This window comes from Vanrija albida (assembly GCF_041260175.1).
Source record: "Vanrija albida strain AlHP1 chromosome Unknown contig_5, whole genome shotgun sequence".
NCBI classification, from domain to species: domain Eukaryota; kingdom Fungi; phylum Basidiomycota; class Tremellomycetes; order Trichosporonales; family Trichosporonaceae; genus Vanrija; species Vanrija albida.
This window is the reverse complement of record NW_027191424.1, coordinates 203,904-224,082: the sequence shown is the minus strand read 5'-3', so window position 1 is coordinate 224,082 and position 20,179 is coordinate 203,904. Positions and strand designations below refer to the sequence as shown.

Genomic DNA, 20,179 nt, shown 5'->3' with positions numbered 1-20,179 from the left:
GCAGCCCAGACAGACCAGTCAAGCCATGCACACACGCCTCATCGCCTCGCTCAGCCCTCGTGTCATTGCGTGGGTGGATCGCGAGCCGTCGCCGTCGCCGTCGGGCAGGCGGTGCGGTGGCTGGCCGGCGCATGCCTCGCGGCGTGTCGGCTGCGTGTTACTGCTCCGTCGCCGCGTGGCTGCTCGCCCCGGCGGTTCCTACGCCATGCACCGCGCTGTCGACGCCGTGACGCACTGGCACGTCGGTACCCCGGTCCAGGAAGCCCTCGACGCCGGTCGGGCACTGTCGACGTCGAGCCAATACTCCGCGATCACGGAGGCGCGCAGTCATCGCCGTTATGCACGCGCACTTCGGCGTCGGCGTCAGCCGCAAGACGGCTGCGTGCGAAGGCCACATGAACATGACGCATCACTACTGCATTAGACTGCACAACTCCCACTCCCGCCCACTGCACAACCCCCACTCCCGCCCCAACCCCACTACACCACCACCTCGAGGTCGCGCTTGCCAGGCTCAACAGGGTACATGGGCACGAGCATGCCCGCGATGTAGTCGTAGTTGTGGTAGATGGTGATGACGGGCCTGGCGCGGCGTCAGCCTGCTCCCTCCACGACCCACCTGTCGCCGACGACGTGCGCGGCCCACTCGGAGACGTAGTGCGCCCAGCCCATGTCGAGCGCAAAGTCGGGGACCATGGCGACGATGATGCGCGCCGGAGCCTTGGGCGGGCTGACGTCGTAGCACTCGACGTCTGGGGTCAGCAAGCCCGGGACACAACGCACCAGGCTGGCGCACGAAGAAGCGGTTCAGGCCAGAGTGGAGGCGGTGGTACTCGTCCACCGTGTACCCTGCTGAGCGCTGCCTGAACTCGTACTGCCGTCAGCTTGCCCGGCTCGGAGCTTACCACGAGGCGCTGCGACTCTTCGAGGCGGAGGGTGAGCACGCGCGGCGGGGTCGGCGGCATCGGGTGCGGGTACGCGCACGACATGGCTGGTGGGGGCAGGGGGGAGGCAACGTCGAGTTGACAGGTGTCAGGCTTGTCGGCGTGCCCCTCGGCCGCTGCTGCGCCGCCGGGCACCCTCAGGTCGGGCACCCTCAGGACGGGGCACGCCGAGTGGATGGACGGGGACGGAGGGCCCGTCTACCCCAGACGGCGGAGGCCATCCCACTCTCCCACCGCTGGCGCTCGGGCCCCCGAGGGCGCCGCGGTGTGCGAGGTTGTGCAGCCGTCCAGCACTTCCCTCATGCATGAATGTATTTTTCCGGGCCACCGGATCGTCTATGCTTGTGGTAGGCTGCGCATTCATGCATTGGGAGGCATGGATGGGTGCTGGTAATTGTTGGTGGCGCGATCCACTCGGCGGGGACACACAGTGTCGTCCGAGCCACGCCGAGCCACTCGTTCCCAGAAGCCATCACCCTGGGAGACATCAGGCGACATGGTGTCAGTCAGGCCCACGTCTCGAGGCCCTCCGTAACCCCTGGAGCCCCCACCTGCACCTGTTCCCCCCCCCCCCCCAGCAGTCAAGTCAACGGCGTATGCATTGCGCCAGCAGGCAGATCTACCACATCGCCGACGACATCTGCGGATGTTTAGAAGTTGAACGAGCGGCGCAGGCTGCAGTCCAGCACGTCGTACCACTTGGTACTGCGCTCCGCAACGGGGATGGCGATGAGCGGCCCGACGCCAGCCTGGACGGTAACGGGGTCCGGCGCGGCGTGGCCATGCGGGATGACGGTGAGGCTGCGGAAGTACATTGGCAGGTTGCCCGCGGCGCGGAAGTAGGCGACGTCGAGCTCCTCCTTCGTGGGCGGCGTCGGTGGGGTGTCGCCCTCGGGTGGGGTGTCGTCCTCGGGGGGTGTGGTGGCGGCGTCGGTCGTCGTCTCGCTCCCGTTCTCGCGGCTCCCCGCCTCGCCCCCCTCGTCGTCGCTGCCACGGTCCGACAGCCGGTCCCACCCCTCCTTCGGCGGCGGCAGGCTGGGCCACGTCTTGACCATCACGCTGGGGTCAGCGAGCTCGGCGTACCGCCCAACAACCCACCTGCACCGCGCGGTGATGGCAATCTTGTCGGCAATGCCCTGGATGTACATGGGCTGCAGGGGCTCGGTGGTGCGCAGCAGGATGGCGCGCGGCGGCGCGGGCGGGTTGCGCACCATTTCGCAGAGGTAGTGCGCCTCGTACGTGACTACGTGAGTCGTGTGAGCGAGGATCAAGCGACACACTCACTATGGCGCATCTTGAGGTAGTGGATCAGGAAGGTGCGGAAGACATACTGCTCGGTCGTGCCAAAGTCGCGGTCGATCCAGAACTCGGCCTGGCGTCAGCGGGGACGCGAGGGGGGCGTACCGCGCCGGCGTAGTACGGCTTGGTGAGGGGCATTGTTGCGCGAGTGGGAGTGAGAAGAGTTGAGCGAAACAATGGGAGGCGGGGTGCAGGTTGAACGACACAATGCGCGGCGCGGTGCGCACTCGCTCGCCCTCGGCGCGTGCTCGAGCGCGCGGCGGCGACGGCCACACACACGAGGCCGTTGCGCACGGCTTCTTGGATCTCAGCCACGGCGTTTCTTTGTGAGTGGAGGAGTGCGTGGCCTAGACAGCGTAGGACAGGGTAGGCCAAGCACAAAGTGCGCAACGCTATCGGCGCCGGCATCGAGTCACCCCCCCCCCCCCTCGCCCGCCCCATCACTGGTGCTCCAGCCCACCGCAGCGGCACTCCCACATCGCCTTCAACTAATGCATGCCTGCTAATCGACTCCCTGCTCCACTGTGTACAGCGATTGTCGCTGGGTTTCGGTCCCCCCAGCGCCTAGCGGCGACAATGGCTGAGAGGGACGGGCCAAGACCACACCCTGCCGTGTTAGCTCACGAAAGCACCTAGCACTCACTCGCGCATGTACGCCTTCTTGACCTGCCTAACCTTCTTCCAGAGCCAGAGGAGTTCCGATTTCGTAATAGGGACGGTTGACTCGACGATAATGGTGACTATGTGGCCCTCGACCTCGTGCTTGACGCTGTAGTTGCACACCCACGCCGGCGTCGCGTTCGACGACGTGGAGCCTTCGCGCGCCGCACCGTTCTCGTGGCGCGCCTTCTTGTTGGCGAGAAGCGTCTCGGCGAAGACGCAGACCTCGGCAATACTCTGCTCGATTCGCGCCTCTGGCCAGTAGCGCCAGTTGAAGTTGAAGTGCTTCTGCGGCGGTGAGCATTGATTCAGCGGCGTCGGCGCACGATGTTGGGGGTGTCCTCGCGCTGCGTCGGGTCCATTGTGGTGGGGAGAGAGGGGGTTGAGGGAGAAGAGTTGAGAGTTGTGTTGGGATATGTTGGATGGAGAGTTCAATGCAGCGGACTGGTCATGGGCACACGGCGTCCTGGGACGACGGCGGTTGGATTGATGGGGCGAGGGGACGAGTCGACGAGTGCGACAATAGGACGAGCGGCGCCATCTGCGAGGATGACACGCACGCCGCCGTCCTTTCCCCACACGATGCAGCAGAATGCGACTCGTCAACCAACTGCATTCGGCTCCTCTACAAGGCGTCTGTGACCTAGGCTCCGAGCACATGCACCAGGACACAGACGTTTGACCACCAAGCGGAGTTACCCCCGCACCCCTCAACGCACCACCATCGAGAGTCACCCGACAATCACTTGCACAGTGGTTTTCTTCTAGCGGCGGCACCAGATGCAGCACTGGCAGAACTTCACAGTGTCCTTGCGCTCGCTGGAAGCCGCCTCAACCTTGTGGTGGCGGTGGGTGTAGGTCGCGAGGTTAGGCGACGAGGAGACGACAACGCTGGGGGGTCAGAAGCAAACACTTGCCCCCGCACGCACTCACTCGCACTGGAGGGTGTTGGCAATGAAGCCGCTGATCTTGCGGACCGCCTCGGCGTCGAGGATAATCTTGCGGACCGCCTCGGCGCTGAGGGGGTGGCGGTTGGCCAGGATGGTGACGCCGTGCGAGCTGCTACCAGCAAACTTTGAGACGTACTGGATCTCGTAGAGGTGACGGAAGACTGGCCGTCAGCGCCTGTGATAACGAGGGCACAACTGACTCTTCGCATCGAGGAAGACCTTGCGGATGTGCTCGTCGAGCGGGCTGAAAAACGTGCTGCAGAACTGGCTGTGGAACAGCGACTCATTCTCCACCGTGAAGGTGGCCTGGCTGTTAGTTGCCGATTACCACAATCAAGCATGCACTCACGAATGGGGTGGTGCAGCCGTTAACCGGGGTGGGCTGGTCGCCGGTAACCGGAGTGGTGCTCTCGCCCTTGGCCACGGGGCCAGTGCTGTCAACTGGGGCGGGGGAGTCACCGTTGACCTCAGAGTCACGGCAGTCGAAGGGGTAGTTGGTGCCGGTGATGATGGCCATTTTGTTGGATGGTTGGATGAGTGAGTGTTGAGTGAGAAGTGTCAATGTTGGGTTGAAGTATGAGGTGGAGGAGGGAGGGGGGTGCGGCTGGTGGGTGGCGAGTTTCGCCTTGCGTGCTCGCAGGGGCGAGACCATGCGTCAAGCACGCTGTCAGACAGAATGATGACCTTCCACGACGCCGAGGGGTGTGCGCATGTGCGCCTAACCGAACGGCCCGACTCCGACGCACCGGTGCCACATCGCACCGCCACGTGACTGGACCGAATGGTTGTGGCGCGCGAATGGTTGAATGCTCGGTGCCAAATGTGACTCTATTGTGGGTTTACTAGCGACACAACAAGGCCCCCAAACGATGCAGGCGTTGAACATGCCTACGCTGCAGCTCACCGGGTCGGTGGGGAACGCGCGCGTCTGGCCTCTCTGCGACAGGTGGTAGGTAGCCCTACCAGACTAAGTACCAGAGTGGCTACCACTCTGATCGATCTACTGTACCTATCCACCGCAAAACGAGGCTAAGGGCTGTGTCTGAACAGATACGTGGGGTAGCCGGTCGGCGTGACCTCGACCGACTGCATGGTGTCCACCGCGCGGGGGTAGTAGCGCACGGCGTCGACACTGACACCGTCAGTTGTGTTTGTTCTCGCACCGCGACTCACTGCCAGTGGGCAGTCTTGACCATGCAACTACCTATCTTGACAACAAGCTCTGGGGGCAGTTCAAACTTGTCCCAGATAGAGAACTGGAGGAGGAAACCGTGCGGGCCGGCGTCAATCGTCTTCGACAGCCACACGAAGGCAAAGGTGGGAACTGTCATGTTTAGCCGGCGAGGGCGCAACTCACCTCCAGCGAGGGGGAGCTCATCTTCCACGTACTTCTTGACGGCGTAGCTCTCCGGTCGGGTCAACGCGTGGTTGTTCCGGGTGGTGAAGAGGTACTGTGTGTGTCGGGTGTTACAGTCCTGGTAGCGGTATCAGGAACTCACAAGGATGTGTTCACCCGCTGACAGCGGAATGTGGTAGTCTCGCTGGACCATGGCGGTGAGGATCCGCCGCTCTTCGCAGGAGAGTCAGGCCAGAGGCGATAAGAGCTGTGCAGGTCGAGGAGAAGTGAACATGGAGGCGGGTAGTTATACACACATTCGGTGAGTGATGCGAGGGGAGGGCGCTGGGACTGAGCATGAACAAGCGGCACAGTTGGAAGGATGCGAGAGACGGTGTCAACCATGTATTGTTGAAGGCGCCCGAGGTCTGTGGCGGATCACCGACGATCTTCCTAACCCCTGCACTTCTCACATTGGCTGCAGTTGACAACAATAAACCGTTCAACCACCCCAGCTGTGTCACCTTGATCGACAAACAAACGACAGTGCCTTCAACTCTTGGAATGCATCACTGTAAAATGCTATGGAGTGAGCTGAAGGCCGCTGTATTGATTTTTTTGGTGTTTCTGTGTTTTCTTTTGAATATGGACATCTGAAGCAAAGAGTGGGAGGGAGACTTAAACTGGGCCGTGGCCGGATACTGTTACAAAAACTGGGGCGGAGGAGCGAGTTGATCATGCGCACACGGGACGTGCTGTGCCATGTGCGGGGGGAGGACTACAGTCGAGGGGCGGTCTTGACTCTGCGTGATGGGGCCAGAGCGGGGAGCGAGAACAACCCTTGACAAGGGGCCGACATGGCGTGCGGAGTCGTAGTAGCTTTCACTCAGTTGAGCGTGATGCGGAGGTGTCCAAACCTGTCGGGTCATCAGCGACATTCTACGGCCAAGCTCACTGGTCCTGGAGCTTGCTCGCGAGGTCGGTGCGGAGGTCCTTAAGACGCCTGCCTCCCGCTACGTTGAAGACGTTGATCCGGAAGCGACCATTGTCGAAGCGGCAGGTACCGTGATCAACTGTATCGCGTTCAGCTGGGGATAATCGGGACCTGGGTGAAGACATACTGTTCATACTCGCGAGGTGCTGCTCCATGACCTCCGCGATCTGGTTCTGGATCTGCGTCTTCTGCGGAGTTGCGAGGTGGCCGCGCGCAAAGCTAAAGCGGAGCTAGGACAACGTTGCGGTCAATGGATATTCATGTAGATGGATGGCTCCAAGAGAGGAGGGCTCACATTGCTGGGGCAGGGCTGGTTGGGGCGGGGCATCGTGAGTGGAGTTGGTTGTTGAGAGGGTTGGGTAGTTGAAGACAGAGACGTGGTGGCTCTATGGCCCCGATATTTAATTGACGTCTGCAAAGGGGCTGTGTGATGGACAGCCTGCACGCACAGGCCCGCGATGAGTGTTTGTTGATTGCGTGGTGGTCGGCGGGGCGGCGGGGCGACATCACCTTGACGGACACAACTGACTGCCACATCCGCCACATCCAAACACCCCTGGTCACTCTTGATGGTTGATGAGCCCAATGGGTTCCTCTTGGAACGGCGGGTCAGACGAGAAAATAGCTGTGTAGGTCGAGGGGAAGCTAACAACGAGACTAGGATGCATGCTCACCAGTGTATTACTCACTTGAGGAGAGGTCGAGCCTCATGCGCATAACGGACAAGAGTCACATATGGGAGAGGGAGCGAGATACTCTGACAGCTGTTGTTTACGGCCGCAGAGGTCTCAGGATGACTATCGTGCTTCCTGACCCCTGCGCCTTGTCATCACTGGCTGGCAGCTGCGCAGCTGCGCAAACAATGTCTATGCCTCCGAGCTCGTCACCTTGACCCCTTACGGGAGGACCGCACCACCGACTCTTGAATTGCATAATGGGCTACAGCGAGCACTGCGTAGTGGGATCGTCTGCCAGGAGGGCACACACGGCCTGTGGACGGCGGCGTATGCCACCCTGCCTGGCAAATCGTGTAGAAGAGCCGTCGGCGAGGGATTGTTTTATTTCTATTTTACGTTGTCGAATCTCAACAGCACAATCAGCGATGTCCTTCCTCTCTTCACACTTGTTCCCAGCCGCCTCTTGACCGGAATCTAGTTGCCGCTCACGGTGGCATTGTAAAGGTAATGCGTGCCGATGAGGTTAGGCTTGTGGTCCCTCTTGGTGTGGTTCTCAAGGTTGGGGCGCTTCTTGGCGGCGGTGTACGTGTCCAGGAGCCTGGCCTGGCCAGGCATCAGCGTCATTCTCTGTCCAGCTCACTGCTCCTGAAGCTTCGTCGCGAGTCCTTCGCCGATGGCCTTGATGTCGACGTCGCCACGACCTTGATAGTTGACCTCGATGCGGAAGCCGTGATTATGTCCAACATTGTCCTTGAGACCAGCAGCTCAACTGCGCACCGTCAGTCTCGGTGCATCCTGATAGGGTTATGCCAACGCTGCTCCTCCTTGAGGAGCTGATTCAGAATCTCCTTGATGTCCTTCTTCTGTTTGGCGGTGTAGTGGGGCTTGTAATGAGTTTTGAAGGAGAGCTGGGTTGTCAGGTGTGCAGAGGGATGGACATACCGAAGCAAGATGGGCTGGAGGGGGAGAAGAGGGACGGCGGTTGCGGTCGGCCATTTTGGGTTAAACCTAGGCTAGCGGGTAGGGCGATGAGGTTGTGCGGTATGGAAGCAGCCACATGGGCGAGACTAGAAGCGCTTAAGTACGTCTATGTGGTGAAAATGCGAGCGGGTGCGTCGTTCGTGTGCGGGGAACGGCAGCCCCCGGTGCAGATCCGACTGGCGGCACAACAAACAATACGAACACCGCAGGCGGCCACTTGCCCCAGAACTTCCCCCTACCGGTGAGGGACGAATCCTGCAAAAAAAAGTCGGGCCGGTGTCAAGGCCAGCCATGGGCGCTGGCGGTGCAGCAGTAACTGATGGCGAGCTGCTCCTGGCACATGACCACAACAATTCATTCGGGACACGCGCGCAGCTAGGGTGGGCGTTCTACTCTGCTCTCTAGTGGTAGTGTATAACGACCATGCGGTTGCCGGTCTCGGTCTCGAACTCGACCGTGGAAGTGAGCTCGGGCCAATGGGCGGTGGGCGAGGAGAAGACGTCCACCCTGGGTTGGGTCAGATCATGTTGTGTCGGCGGGTCTGCTCTGGCTCTTGGCCCGACTATGGAGTGCTCACTTGGAACAGCAGCACTCGGCAAAGAAGCGAGCGATGCGCGATACGGCCGGGAGGGGCACCCAGCGCTCGGGGCCGTGGTACTCGATCATAAACCCGTGTGGGCGCATGTCGAACTTGCTAGTGAGCCACGTGAAGGTGAAGTCGTTCACTGAGGTTAGTATGTGTCCTCCTAGCTGAGACTCACCGTCGTTGGCGTGGAGAATGGTGCGGGTAAAGGTCGCAAGGCTCGTCTCATAGTTGCCAGTGAGCGGGACGCGGGACGTGAACTTGAACTGCAGGCGGTTAGCAAAGCCCGGTCGGTGCGGTCGGTGCGTACAATGGGGGTGATAGTGCCGGGGGTGGGATAGGGATCCATGTTGCTGTCGTTGTTGGGTTGTTGTGCGAACGAGAGTTGTGCAAAGTCAAGTGTGAGAATGGGGCGGCGACGTGACCTGCGAGGGGCACAGGGTGGACAGGGGGCGGAATCAAATTCGGCAGGTGTGGATCTGCACAACACAAACAACGACGCCGAGGAAAACAAAAAGGTATTTGCGAGAGTAGGGATCGAATCGAGTACCTCCTCATGCCTATGCATGATCAAAAAGTGATTCTCAAGAGCTCAGAGCACTAGGCCAGCGCATCTAAGAGGAGAGGGAATAGAGTAGACTGGGGGCGGTTAAAAGGTGGAGATCACCCAGGTCGATGGCGTCATTGGTCCAGCTTGCCGCCACACTACGAGACCGGTGCCTTGCTGCACCCGCCACCCAGTCGCGACCGCTACTGTGGACTTCTTCATTCTCTTCCCCTACCATCCTAATGATCATGAATCAGGTCACGCCGCCCGCGTGGCCATACTTGGACGTCCCTACGGCCATCTCAGGGCGCATCTGACGGTGCGGCCATCGTGTGTGATGACTTGGAGCATGTCCACACTACCGGAGATTCCGTCGTGCTCGATGCGTGCCTCAATGACGGCCCTGGGATGAGCATCTCTCTCCAGGTTTTGACTCACTGGCCCAGGTGGCTGGCAAAGATACGAGCTGCGGCGAAGAGCTCGACGCGGGTGAGCCAGCCGGCCTCGGGGTTGCGGCAGATGGCGAACGTGTCGACGGGGCCATCAATGGTCCCACTATACCACATAAACGTGATATCACCGCCAGCTGGTGTGAGCGCTGAGCCGCGAGCCTGTACCCACGTACTGCCCATTTCGCGGAACGTCTCACGGATGGAGCGCTTCATCTTGTTGGCGGCGGCCGCCTTCGGAGGATCCATGGCAGTCATGGTGCACTGGGTGTCAGCGGTGGATGGAGCAGGAGGGCATACCTGTTTGCTGCGGAAGCGGTCGTCGTCCGAGAGGGTGGCGACTCCCGTGCCCACGTTGCCGGTGTCCGCAGGGTCGCCGGTATCAGCACCGTTCTGGGGCTCAAGGTGCCGCATCCGATATGGTAGTGGCCAGATCGAGGGCAATGGTGGAGTGAGCAATGACGAATGAGGATGCGAGTGCTCGCAACAGGAAGCTCGAGAAGAGAACAGCAGTGCGGTGCGCGTTGTGTGTGTCCTGCCAGTATCTCCGCTAAAATCCGAGAGGCGGTTGAACGATGTCGCACCGCAGGAAGCAACCCAAGTGCACAACAATGACTTGCCAAGCGCTCCTCGTGAGTCCGCCGCATGCAAGGTCCACTCTGGCAGCAGTACGACCTATGATCCACAACGAGCATGTATGAAGACCGTGCTAACTGAGACGAGCGGACTCGGCGGCGCTCGGCTGCGGCACGCGCCACACACCACACAAGCCAGTCATCCAGCCCGCATATGCAGCGCACAACGGCGACGGGCGTGGGAGTTTGGCCAAGAGCCCCAGTTGAGGTACTGATATGCATACCCCGTTCACTTCTTCACCATTCTACGACTATCTACGGAAGTAGACCCCCACGAACAAGACACCGCACAGTTGTGGTGTAGGTGGTTGCGACACGCGATCACTCGCAGGGAGGGATCATGCCGTCGTCGGGGCCGGCGTCGGGAGTAGCAGGCTCGGCGGGGACGAGGGCATAGTAGAGGCCGGCGCGGGTGTGGGGAATGACACTGCTCTCATCAGTTGCTTCCGCGGCTAAGGGGTCAACCAGCCAACTCACACCTCCCCAGTGAAGCGGAAGACGGTGGCCACGATCTTCTCGATGTCACTGTCGGCGAGGTCCGTACAGCGAACAGTGAGCGAAACGATGTTGTTGCTGTCGTTGACCGCGTCGAAGGTGATGACGGCGTCGACTGGGAGGGGGGAGTCAGCCAAGCTTTGCGCGCTCACTCACTGTCGTTCTCGCGACAGTAGGCGCGGACACCCATGCGGATTGCCACGCGCTCGACGTCCGTAAAGGGGCGCCCGATGATGTTGTAGTACTGAGGGGTTAGCTAGGGCAAGCATGTGGCGTCACTTGCCTTCTTGTAGTGGACGGCCTCCATTGTTGTTGTGTTTGGTGAGGATGAGGGCAAGAGACGAAGAGTGAAATGCGTGGGGATGTGCTGCACAGAATCGTGGGGGTTGATCTCTCGGGTGCGAGTGCGGAGTTTGGCTGGCACGACGGCGGCGTTGTTGTTGGAGGCGGGATGCGAGAGTGACAAGGAGTGATGCACGCCGAGTCGAGCGTTTGTTCGTCAACATGGCCCGAGCGAGAGATGGGTACCAGGCAAGGGCTTTTGCCACAAGGTGTTCCATCCGCGTCGTCGGAGTTATCCGCCGGCTGTGTCCTACGCGCTCCCAGGAGCGATTCCGCCTCTCGTTCTCACTACACCCTATGCATGCTCACTTCAGTTCCTTCACTACCGCCACATTCGAATCTTATGGCCCAGCCCGACCTCACTGGCCGCACACCTTGAAGCTGTCGCTGACGGTGCGCCTGTGGTGGAGGCTGCACGGCGGCGAGGCGCGGCAGCCACCGAGCTCCCACTTGACGGCGTGCTCGAGACTGTCCCTCTTTGGGAGCTGGACGCGGAGCTCGAGGAGGACCGCGTCCTTCATGTTGAGCGAGATCTGGTTGAAGACGACGTGGCGGCCGTACTGAGGGTAGAGGGTGCTGGTCACGATGCTGCCCGTGAGGACGTCGAGGCTATTGGGCATCAGCGTATGCTCCATGCCCGATGGCCTTTTTAGAACCGACCGCTTGAGCTTGAGGTACCTCTCAGTGCGATCAAAGACGAGGTTGAACTGGTCGCGGTCGAGCGTAAAGCCGGGCTCCATGAGGATCACGAACGCGTCGCAGCCGCGGCGGTGGGCCCAGTCGAACGTCGCTGGCACTGGCATGTGAGCGAGTGGTGGTGGAGGGCTGGGCCCCTCAGGGCCCCGGGAAGACACGCTCACCGTCGTGCTTGATAGACCACCTGTACCACTGGATGATGAGGGCGGCCTTGTCGTCGCCCGAAACGCGCCTTTTGGGGTCGGCGAGGTACTGGTGTCAGTCGTGCTCGCGCAGGCATGACTCACGACCGTCTGGTGCTCGAGCCCGACGTCACCGTCCGCGCACACGAGAATCTGGTGCGGGTTAGGGATTGCTATCTCAGGAAAGCGGTCGTCGTTGTCCTTGTCGGCATGTCCCCAGGCGCTGATGCGGCTCTCGAGGGCTTGCTTGATCCAGGCGAACATTTCGAGGAGGGGGGAGGTGGAATGGGTAGTGGTGAGAGTGAGAGCCAATGACACTGGGGTTGACTGGTGTGGGCTTTAAGTTGCATCGATACCTGCGTACTTGGAATGCAACCGCAGTGTTTAGGCCACACAATGACGAGGACAGCAGCGGCGGTGCCGAGGCGGAGCCAAACGGCGGAGGGCGCCACTTGTGGTGTCGGGCAGGTGCACTTGCATCCAAAGTGTCCACATTTATGGTGCAGGTGACAGGCCTTCAAGGTCATTACAACGCATACATGCAGTTTGATTTCTACGAGGTCATTGGGATGGGCTCTGAAGGAGAGGGAGGAGGAGGGAGGGAGGGGGGAGGGGGTGGTGGGTTGGTGGCAGCCAAGCAGAAGCGCGACGCACGAGGGGTCGGTCGACACCAGCACCTGGAGTATGCCGTGATAAGAGCATCTCTTACACATTATTCAGTTCTGGTCAGACCACCAGACGCACCTCACTGGTGGCCCAGGGCTCCTCGGTTGCTCAATAGCGGCCGTGCGGCGCAGGTACCTCCTCGTCAATCCTGACGCTGCAGCGGCATCAGCTCAGCAGACCTCGCCTCCAGCCTCACCAGACACCGAGCCGCTGCGTGAGCCGGTCCTGCATGCGTTCAAGCACACGGTCCGACACACGCATCGTAGTATGGAACCAGAAGCCGACGACGCAGTTGTACTCGTTGCACGTCCAGTCTCGACGGACGACATGAACTGGAGATCAGCTGGCCGTGCCACTCGAACCCACCGCTGTGGTCCCGACCGAGCTCTTGCGCCCACCGGCGGATGCGCCACTTGTCAGTCAGGCTGATGTCTCGGTCCATCGTGAAGGTGTACTGCGATGAGCGCGGTGAGCGGGGCTAAACTCACGGTGTACAGCCAGTGGTGGGGCGCGACAACAGTCTTGTACGGGTCGTCCAAGACCGACGGAATCGGCGCGTAGCGGCTCGCTGGGAAAGGGTTGGCCGATGGCACCACGGACCTAGCGGGCATGATGGGTGGGTAAGCGAGAGTCATAGGGTAAGGCGGAGGGAGGAGGGAACTTGACGCCCGGGACGTGTACGCGGTCGCCCATGCTCGAGCCGATGGCGGGTACTCGTGCCAATACTGGCTGTGAGGAACAGGTTGAGCAGGAGATGCAAACAAGAGGCAGAGCAGTGACCCACGGACGGTTCTCAATGGCGTATCCGGCCCGGTCACGGTCGTCCCGCATCACCACGGTGAGGTTGTCGATGTGAATGTTGATGGGGCGGGGTCGAGACATTGATGGCAACGAGCGAGCGAGCGAGCGAGCGAGTAGAACCTGGGGGCTTGAGAAGGAGAGAAGTGAGCCACTTCCCCGTCCGGCGGTCGCCTTTGAACCATGGGCGAGGGCGAGGGGCCCGAGTCCTCAAACAATGACTGGAACAAGTGGCGCGCACATTGAGGCAGGGTGACAGGTGAAGGGGTCGACGTCTTGCTAGGCATCCGCCATGGCCATTGTCCGCTGCGAGCACAGCGAGCAACACGCTGGAGGAGTGGCACGTTAGCTGCCGGCAACCATGGCCATCATCCGGGAGCGCACCTGGTTTGAAGGGACGGCGATCTGGGAGCGACGGGATACAATGGCAGTCGAGCTGAAACGTGAGCTGAAACCAAAGGCATATGGAGAGCAGGAAGCTCACAGAACGCCAGGTGACATTACAGCGCTCGCGCCGGTCCTGCGAGACGCTGACACGGAGGCATGTGAAAGGAGCAGGCGGTAGCCACAGCGCCACCTCGAGGCTCGCGGCCCTCGGAGGTCGGACCAGGGCTTGTTAAAAGGGTCTAGAAGCTGCGACGTCAGCCCCAGCCATGCCTTGCTCCAACTCACAAGCTGCCGAGCTCACACGTTGTCGTAACACCCGAACTGCTTGGATGCGGTAGACGTGGTTCCGTGGCACGACACCTGTGGCACTACTGGTCGTGAAGTGGAGGGTAGTACGTTGAGGTTAGCAGTCGCCAGGAGCATGCGCAAAGGGAATGACGAGGGAGTGACATGAGTGAAACATTCAGAGCTTATTGTCTATGTGGGCGAGCGGGCAATGCCGCCGCAATGAGAGAGCTTGAGTGCTCAGACCGGTGGTAGGAGGGTGGGTGAGGCTATCGCCAAACTACCCCCACAACCACGCCGGCCAGCTGCTCACGCGTACATGTAGTCGGCCTTGTTGAACGAGAGGACCCTAACCTTGGGCTCGAAAGGCTCGCTATCGGTCAGCACGGCACCTCAAAGCTGAACAACCCACCAGCGCTTGCAGAGCTCCTCAACCAGCTCCTCAATGCGGATGAAGAGGGTGTCTGAGAGGCGGCGCGTGACGATAAACTTGACCGAGGAGTGGCAGTGGTAGTCGTCGCACTCGAAAAGGATCTCGAGCTTGGCTGGGAGTCAGATAAATCCCCAGGAAGCCCGCTCACCGTCCGTGTGGCCGAGGATACGAATGAGGTTGGCGGCAATAGTCACCTTCTCGAGCATGGTAAAGTCGCGCACGTTGGTGCGGAGGACATACTGGTAGGAGATCAGTACCGCTCATCAGAAGAAAACACCCACCGTCTGGCGAAGGCACTCCTTCTCCCAGGCCTTGAGTGCCACACCGGCAGGGTTGAAGTCGTTCAGCTGACGCGTCAGACGGCAACGGATGCTGTCCAGCGACGGGAGCTTGGGGCGCGCCTCCTGGCCGACCGTGGTAGCCTTGGATGCGTAGGCGGGAGGTGGGCCGTTCGGGTCGTCCTGCTGGCCCATGTGCTCGCGGAACCAAATGACCGACAGCTCGTCATAGACCTCAACGACGGCCTTCTTCATCCACTCCTTGTGCTCCTTAGGAAGGCGGGACGAGAAGGCCGGGACGAGGTCCTCGATGTGGTCGCGGAGCGAACCGACGATGTCAGAGCTGAAACCGTTCGCCCAAAGCCGGGCCTGGCACATGGCGGAGGCAATCGTACGCTGAAAGGCGCCATCGCCGGTCGGGGCAGCCATAACGGCACCAACAGCCGCCGGGGCCAGGTTCATAGCACCATCAACCTCGTCAAGAACGAGGGCGACACCAGGAAGGGGGTGCTGCTGGGTGGTGTCAGCGGTTGGAGTCCCAGACTGCGTGGCTTACCTGGTGCGCCTCACCGCCGTCGTCGACCTCCATGTGGTTGTAGTCGCCGTCGTTGTGGGCAGGGGCCGCGAAGTAGTCGGTGGCGACGCCGATACCCTGGTGCTGGGCGACGTAGTCATGGGCACCCCAGTCGAGGCCAAGCGCGTTGGGCGCGGTGGCGTTGTTGTCGAACATGTAGGGGGCCGAGAGCTGCTCGTGCTCCTGGGCGGCGGTGGCGAAGTAGACACTGCCCTGGTCGAACGCGTGGGCGTTGAGACCATGGGTGGCGTTGACACCATTGAAGAAGGGAATGCCGTCGCCGGCGTACTCGTAGATGTTGGGCATTGTGGGATTGGAAGGGGAGGGGGGTATGAGTGAAGTGACGACGGTGAGGTGGGTAGTAGTGACGAAGTTGAAGTGGGTAGTAGTGAGAAAAGTTGCAAACAGGATGGGAGTTGGGTGACGAGCGAGCGTGGACCGCCCCCAACTTGGGAGTCGTGCCAGACGTTGGCTGACAGTGTGAGTGGTGCGGCAAACACGCGTCGTGGGCAGTCGGGCGGAGGTCCGTGCTTCGGCGTGTGTTGGTGGCAACTGCCGCTGGCCGAGCTCTCACGACGCCCAATCAGCACAGTCGGACACTGAGCGTAGTTGTCAAAAAGGTTGAGTATGACGCAGATGCAGGACAGGTCGGGAGGAGTGGAGGGGCGGGGCTAGGGAGAGCTGGGTGGGAGGACATGGTTTCAAGAGAGAGGTTGCGTGAGGAGGGGTGTGGATGATGAGGACGAGCAGGAGCCCGACTAATAGCCTGCCCGGCAAGCTGTCACTTCCCCTGTTCATGCAAATGCGGGAGAGGTGTGCTCAACCCAGGTGCAGCTCCCCTTGCGGAGGGCATGCTGACGAACGCGCTGTGGCCCTCCTCTGGGTCAATGTGGCGGTTACTCGCGCCGGTTGTTTCACTGGCAGACTTCAACAATAGGTAGACCCGAAGCGGGGGTCGGGCCAGACAACAGACTAAGCCACCTCCAATGCATATGTGAGGGCCGTGCGATTGCACCTCGTGCTCTCATGCCCTCTTGCATGCCAAGGGTGAGCAGTCGTGAAACGCGCAGAACAGTTGGCGCAACGGGTGCATTTTATGGGTTTTCTTGGTAACGGTCAAAGTATAAACAGGAAGTATGGATGCGGTAGACGACGGACAGACACGACAGGGAGCGCCTACTGACAGACTAGGAGACAGCTCGGACACGAAATATGAGGCGACTATGGACCCAAGCTAAGAGGCGAACACGACACGGACACGAACTCGATAGGTGCCGCCAACATCTGACAAGGCTGCGGCGGCGTAGCACTTTACTCGGGCTTGGAGAAGACGCGCTGCTTCTCGACGAAGATGCGCACAGGAATAAGGTGCTTGTTGCTGCGAGTCAGCACGGCTGCCGCCAAAGTCCACTCACGTCTCGCGGCACAGGTGGCTCATGTTGATCTGGATGACGCCGAGGTCCTTCCAGCTGAGGCGGACGGTGGTGCGGAACTCGAAGCCGTGGCGGCCGATGCCGGGCGAGTCCATCCACTTGAACTCGTGAACCTTGCCGCCTGGAGTCAGCTGGGCACGTCGTTAACAGCTCACCAAGGAGCGCCACGTGGGCGTAGACCATGGCCTCCATCTTGGCCTGCAGCTTCTCGGTGCGCTGGGGGCCGTCGCAGACCTGCTGGAGCGCCCACCCGTCGTCAACCTTGTCGTCGTACATGTCGCCAATGACCTTGAGGGTGTGGTTGGGCGAGGTCTTGGTGATGAGGCCGACCCTGGCATCGAAGCAGTACTGGCGTAAGCGGGGAAAATTAGGGGTCACTCACGCGGATCTCGGACGCCGGCACGAGGAGGAAGTGACGGTTAACCTCGGCCTGGGCGGCTGCGATGAGCTTCGTCTTGAGCCAAGTCTTGAGGCCGTAGGTGTTGCCGAGGTTGATGCAGACGCCACGGACGAGGGCCAGGGCGGCCTTGGTGTCATTCTTGAGTGCCGTCATTGTAGCTGGGATGCGGTAGTGCTGGTGTTGCTGGCGATGAGGTGAGGTGAGGTGGTGGTGATGAGGATCTGTGAGGAGAGGGTTGAGGAGCGAGTGAGTGGAGAGAGATAGAGAGACGGAGAGCGACTGACAACGAGTCTTTATGCTCCTCGGAGCATTTGCCAGTGATGAGAACAGCAGCCGCAGGCCAGCAAACAGGGCCCGTGCTGCCGTCGTCGACGCTCAACGCCCCATGGTGGCATGTTTGGACGAATTGCTGTCACCGACGAGCAGACTTTGATGAAGACGCGACAGGCGGTCGTCGAGAGTCACCACGACTGCGCCGGGTGAGGTGCCGGATGCCTGGTTGGTATCGCCACATTCGTCTGCCGCTACCGCCACACAAAGGCGTCCCCCACGCCCATGCTTTTCAAGGCAGTCTGCAACACCAGTGAGCTTGGGCGACCTCTTTGCAGCGTGATTGACGTCGGGACTCACAAGTTGGCGTGAGTGGCGCGTTTGGTGCTGAGGTGGGGCGGAGGTGGGGGTGGAGAGCTGAGGTCGGCGCACTTGGCGGGCGGCTCTTGTACGTGATCAAGGGTGAGAATGTGCATCTCCAAGGGCATGGTCGTGGAACTGACAATGGAAGAGAACAATAAGTCAGGCTGAGGTGACTTTGTTGCCATGTGCCACGCGCCTGCCTGGCCGTTGGTGGGTGCGCTGTTGTCGCAAAAGGGGGGGATGCACGAGTGGAGGTGCCGGCTTGCTCCCATGTCCGAGCCGTCCGAGCCGTCCGAGCCGTCCGAGTCGTCCGAGCCGAACAAGAGCCGAGTCGGAGACGACACGAGACTGAGCGGACAAGATTGTGACGCCCCTGCGCAATCGTGGGCCAGATTATCGAGCGGAACGAGGATTGCCGACGCGGGGGATGTGCCGTGCGTGCCCCCGTGGCCCCCGCGGCGATAGCAAAGGACCCTCATTCTCGTTCCTTGCGCAAGATGAGAGAGATGACAGCTCGTCTGGCGCACGTCGGGACCGGAGAGAATTTTGCGGCGTGTGTGTGGAGGAGGGTAGGCGGTGAGGAGGGAGGGGGGAGGGGGCTTTGGGCGGGCGTGTCGACGACCATGCCGGGGTTGAGGCGAGCTCCTCCTGCGCATAGTGGACTAGTAGTGGGGTACAGCGCACTTTCGAAGACGCTGCTGGCAGGTAGTCGCGGCCGCACGCACGAAACAGACGCCGCGAAGCACCGACCGCCACCGGCGATCCCCCCGGCGACCCCCCGTGGCTTGTCTGCTCGTCTGGCGTCCGCCATCCCGCCGACACCCACAGCAATCCAGACGTGTAGATGGCCATTTTCCAGTCTCCGATTCAGCGGGGCAGAAGGGGGCGAGACTACGGCCTCTCGCGCACCCACCCCCGCACCTGTGCCCACGCACAAAACCCACAACTCTGTTGTCTCTTCTCCTCCAACTCGTCACACCAGCACCAACATGTCGCTCCTCGTCATCTGCTACATCGCCCTTTTGTTCGTCGGGTTCCTCGTCTGCTTCGGCGTGGGTATCACTGCCGCCCGAGGCATCCTCGCCCTGAACCCGCCCCACTTCGTCGGCAACATGTACCGCGGCTTCGCCAACAACGAGCTCCGCCTGGCGGGCTACGAGTACCTCTACGACGATGACGAGGACGACGCGCAGGAGGAGGACAAGCCCGAGGATGAACCCCGTGGTGAGTGCCCGCCTGCTAAGGCCGCTGACACGCAGTCGACCACTACGCGGTGCACCGCGCCGCCCGCGTCGCCGCCCGCCGCCTGCAGGCGGGCCTCGTCCAGGCCGCCGCCGCCGTCCCCCTCGAGCCCGAGCACATCCAGCCCGCCGCCGACAACAACCACGGCAACGTCCTCGGCCTCATCGGCGACGAGTTTGTCGAGGGCTACAAGGTTGTCGAGGGCTACGAGGTTGTTGAGGGCTACGAGGTCGTCGAGGGCTACCACCTCTAGTAGTCTGGCTCGGTGACACCGCCTTGATTGTGTTGTGTGGGTGTGGCTGGGAGTGGAGCGCCGCTGACTCGGTCCCAGCCAACTAGGGCGACGCACCGGCACTCGTCAAGTCGACCATCCCGTTCTCAATCACATGCACACAACATGGACAGTGCAGTGGGTATGCATGGTCAAAGAGTCGGCTGACACGCAGATTCTTTTCCGTCCCATTATGTAGCGAGACGATGCACAAGTATTTACTTTACTCCTAAGTGGCAGGCGCTCGCATGACGCGGATGAGCGGTGGCGTCGCATGGCCAGGGTGTGTGTTCCGTGCTCCCCGGCCCTGCCTGCAGCCGCCGGCCAAGAGTTGAACACTAACCACAGAACAGTCGTTACATACAGCGGCAAGGCTTGTGTTGAGCAGGCGGCGCGGTTCAAGGTAAGTGCCGCAACGCGTCAGCAAGCCCACTGACGCCGCGGCAGCGCCCGCCAGCCGCACCGTCGATCTCCCAAGGCATCCGGCGCACGACCACGATGCACGGCCCGATCAGCAAAGAGTCCGACGTCCGAGGTGGTTGGTGAGTCGAGCGACAGCATCCGTGGCTTCGGCAGCGCTGCTGACGCGCCTGACGCGCCCGCCCAAACGCGTCGCTGCCTCGTCAGGGTCGCCCAGGCTTCCGGCATCACAATTCCGGAATCGGTGAGCCCAGTTTCCGTGCACCCAAGCCGCTCGACTGATCTTGAGTGCGATTCAGACCCGATGAAGCGGCGCACAGCTTGCCAGTTGCTCGTGCGGCCGTGTTCTCGGGATGGAGGAGGAGGGAGCTGGTCAGCTGCCATTGTCTGCCTCGCTCGGCGATGTCGTCTCCCCGTCTTGTTGTCTTTGTCGCCATCATCCCACTCGCTGATCGACGTGCAGTCATCGCTGAGCTTTGCCACGCCTTTGTCCGCCATCTCCCAACGCCGAGCTCGACGGAATGCGGGCAGCACGATTCGAGGCATGCCCTCGAGCTGCCCGCGGCGCGGACGAATCGGCTCTTTCGGC

General features: G+C 61.2%; 14 protein-coding genes across 14 annotated transcripts; 1 reads left to right on the top strand and 13 right to left on the bottom strand.

The window, feature by feature from the left end:
* Positions 1–480: 480 nt before the first annotated feature.
* On the bottom strand, positions 481–989 carry Q8F55_006199 (uncharacterized protein; the record flags this gene model as incomplete). Its single annotated transcript, XM_069354666.1, has 4 exons — positions 481–583; positions 620–752; positions 784–874; positions 906–989. The coding sequence occupies 4 exons, from the start codon at positions 987–989 to the stop codon at positions 481–483; spliced, it is 411 nt and encodes a 136-aa protein (XP_069206737.1).
* A 605-nt stretch (positions 990–1,594) lies between these two features.
* On the bottom strand, positions 1,595–2,722 carry Q8F55_006198 (uncharacterized protein; the record flags this gene model as incomplete). The annotated part of the gene is made up of 4 exons (XM_069354665.1): positions 1,595–2,187; positions 2,229–2,316; positions 2,523–2,565; positions 2,715–2,722. 4 exons carry the CDS (start codon positions 2,720–2,722, stop codon positions 1,595–1,597), a joined length of 732 nt encoding a protein of 243 aa, XP_069206736.1.
* An 85-nt stretch (positions 2,723–2,807) lies between these two features.
* Q8F55_006197 (uncharacterized protein) lies at positions 2,808–3,265 on the bottom strand (the record flags this gene model as incomplete). The annotated part of the gene is made up of 3 exons (XM_069354664.1): positions 2,808–2,850; positions 2,887–3,191; positions 3,230–3,265. The coding sequence occupies 3 exons, from the start codon at positions 3,263–3,265 to the stop codon at positions 2,808–2,810; spliced, it is 384 nt and encodes a 127-aa protein (XP_069206735.1).
* Positions 3,266–3,667: 402 nt separating this feature from the next.
* Q8F55_006196 (uncharacterized protein) lies at positions 3,668–4,370 on the bottom strand (the record flags this gene model as incomplete). Its single annotated transcript, XM_069354663.1, has 4 exons — positions 3,668–3,794; positions 3,837–4,014; positions 4,054–4,159; positions 4,203–4,370. The coding sequence occupies 4 exons, from the start codon at positions 4,368–4,370 to the stop codon at positions 3,668–3,670; spliced, it is 579 nt and encodes a 192-aa protein (XP_069206734.1).
* Positions 4,371–4,882: 512 nt separating this feature from the next.
* Q8F55_006195 (uncharacterized protein) lies at positions 4,883–5,403 on the bottom strand (the record flags this gene model as incomplete). The annotated part of the gene is made up of 4 exons (XM_069354662.1): positions 4,883–4,985; positions 5,027–5,177; positions 5,211–5,304; positions 5,353–5,403. 4 exons carry the CDS (start codon positions 5,401–5,403, stop codon positions 4,883–4,885), a joined length of 399 nt encoding a protein of 132 aa, XP_069206733.1.
* Positions 5,404–6,075: 672 nt separating this feature from the next.
* Q8F55_006194 (uncharacterized protein) lies at positions 6,076–6,511 on the bottom strand (the record flags this gene model as incomplete). Its single annotated transcript, XM_069354661.1, has 4 exons — positions 6,076–6,106; positions 6,145–6,262; positions 6,311–6,413; positions 6,479–6,511. 4 exons carry the CDS (start codon positions 6,509–6,511, stop codon positions 6,076–6,078), a joined length of 285 nt encoding a protein of 94 aa, XP_069206732.1.
* Positions 6,512–7,334: 823 nt separating this feature from the next.
* On the bottom strand, positions 7,335–7,856 carry Q8F55_006193 (uncharacterized protein; the record flags this gene model as incomplete). Its single annotated transcript, XM_069354660.1, has 4 exons — positions 7,335–7,458; positions 7,501–7,624; positions 7,675–7,768; positions 7,803–7,856. The coding sequence occupies 4 exons, from the start codon at positions 7,854–7,856 to the stop codon at positions 7,335–7,337; spliced, it is 396 nt and encodes a 131-aa protein (XP_069206731.1).
* A 386-nt stretch (positions 7,857–8,242) lies between these two features.
* Positions 8,243–8,773, bottom strand: Q8F55_006192 (uncharacterized protein; the record flags this gene model as incomplete). The annotated part of the gene is made up of 4 exons (XM_069354659.1): positions 8,243–8,348; positions 8,419–8,566; positions 8,603–8,690; positions 8,735–8,773. The coding sequence occupies 4 exons, from the start codon at positions 8,771–8,773 to the stop codon at positions 8,243–8,245; spliced, it is 381 nt and encodes a 126-aa protein (XP_069206730.1).
* A 489-nt stretch (positions 8,774–9,262) lies between these two features.
* On the bottom strand, positions 9,263–9,834 carry Q8F55_006191 (uncharacterized protein; the record flags this gene model as incomplete). Its single annotated transcript, XM_069354658.1, has 3 exons — positions 9,263–9,374; positions 9,410–9,557; positions 9,597–9,834. The coding sequence occupies 3 exons, from the start codon at positions 9,832–9,834 to the stop codon at positions 9,263–9,265; spliced, it is 498 nt and encodes a 165-aa protein (XP_069206729.1).
* A 542-nt stretch (positions 9,835–10,376) lies between these two features.
* Q8F55_006190 (uncharacterized protein) lies at positions 10,377–12,034 on the bottom strand (the record flags this gene model as incomplete). Its single annotated transcript, XM_069354657.1, has 6 exons — positions 10,377–10,482; positions 10,533–10,665; positions 10,707–10,794; positions 11,267–11,688; positions 11,753–11,840; positions 11,876–12,034. The coding sequence occupies 6 exons, from the start codon at positions 12,032–12,034 to the stop codon at positions 10,377–10,379; spliced, it is 996 nt and encodes a 331-aa protein (XP_069206728.1).
* A 510-nt stretch (positions 12,035–12,544) lies between these two features.
* Q8F55_006189 (uncharacterized protein) lies at positions 12,545–13,047 on the bottom strand (the record flags this gene model as incomplete). Its single annotated transcript, XM_069354656.1, has 4 exons — positions 12,545–12,590; positions 12,633–12,768; positions 12,803–12,890; positions 12,925–13,047. 4 exons carry the CDS (start codon positions 13,045–13,047, stop codon positions 12,545–12,547), a joined length of 393 nt encoding a protein of 130 aa, XP_069206727.1.
* Positions 13,048–14,215: 1,168 nt separating this feature from the next.
* On the bottom strand, positions 14,216–15,497 carry Q8F55_006188 (uncharacterized protein; the record flags this gene model as incomplete). The annotated part of the gene is made up of 5 exons (XM_069354655.1): positions 14,216–14,279; positions 14,319–14,451; positions 14,488–14,578; positions 14,621–15,130; positions 15,174–15,497. 5 exons carry the CDS (start codon positions 15,495–15,497, stop codon positions 14,216–14,218), a joined length of 1,122 nt encoding a protein of 373 aa, XP_069206726.1.
* Positions 15,498–16,502: 1,005 nt separating this feature from the next.
* Q8F55_006187 (uncharacterized protein) lies at positions 16,503–17,177 on the bottom strand (the record flags this gene model as incomplete). Its single annotated transcript, XM_069354654.1, has 4 exons — positions 16,503–16,569; positions 16,607–16,745; positions 16,780–16,972; positions 17,007–17,177. The coding sequence occupies 4 exons, from the start codon at positions 17,175–17,177 to the stop codon at positions 16,503–16,505; spliced, it is 570 nt and encodes a 189-aa protein (XP_069206725.1).
* Positions 17,178–18,646: 1,469 nt separating this feature from the next.
* Positions 18,647–19,152, top strand: Q8F55_006186 (uncharacterized protein; the record flags this gene model as incomplete). The annotated part of the gene is made up of 2 exons (XM_069354653.1): positions 18,647–18,881; positions 18,917–19,152. The coding sequence occupies 2 exons, from the start codon at positions 18,647–18,649 to the stop codon at positions 19,150–19,152; spliced, it is 471 nt and encodes a 156-aa protein (XP_069206724.1).
* Positions 19,153–20,179: the final 1,027 nt, after the last annotated feature.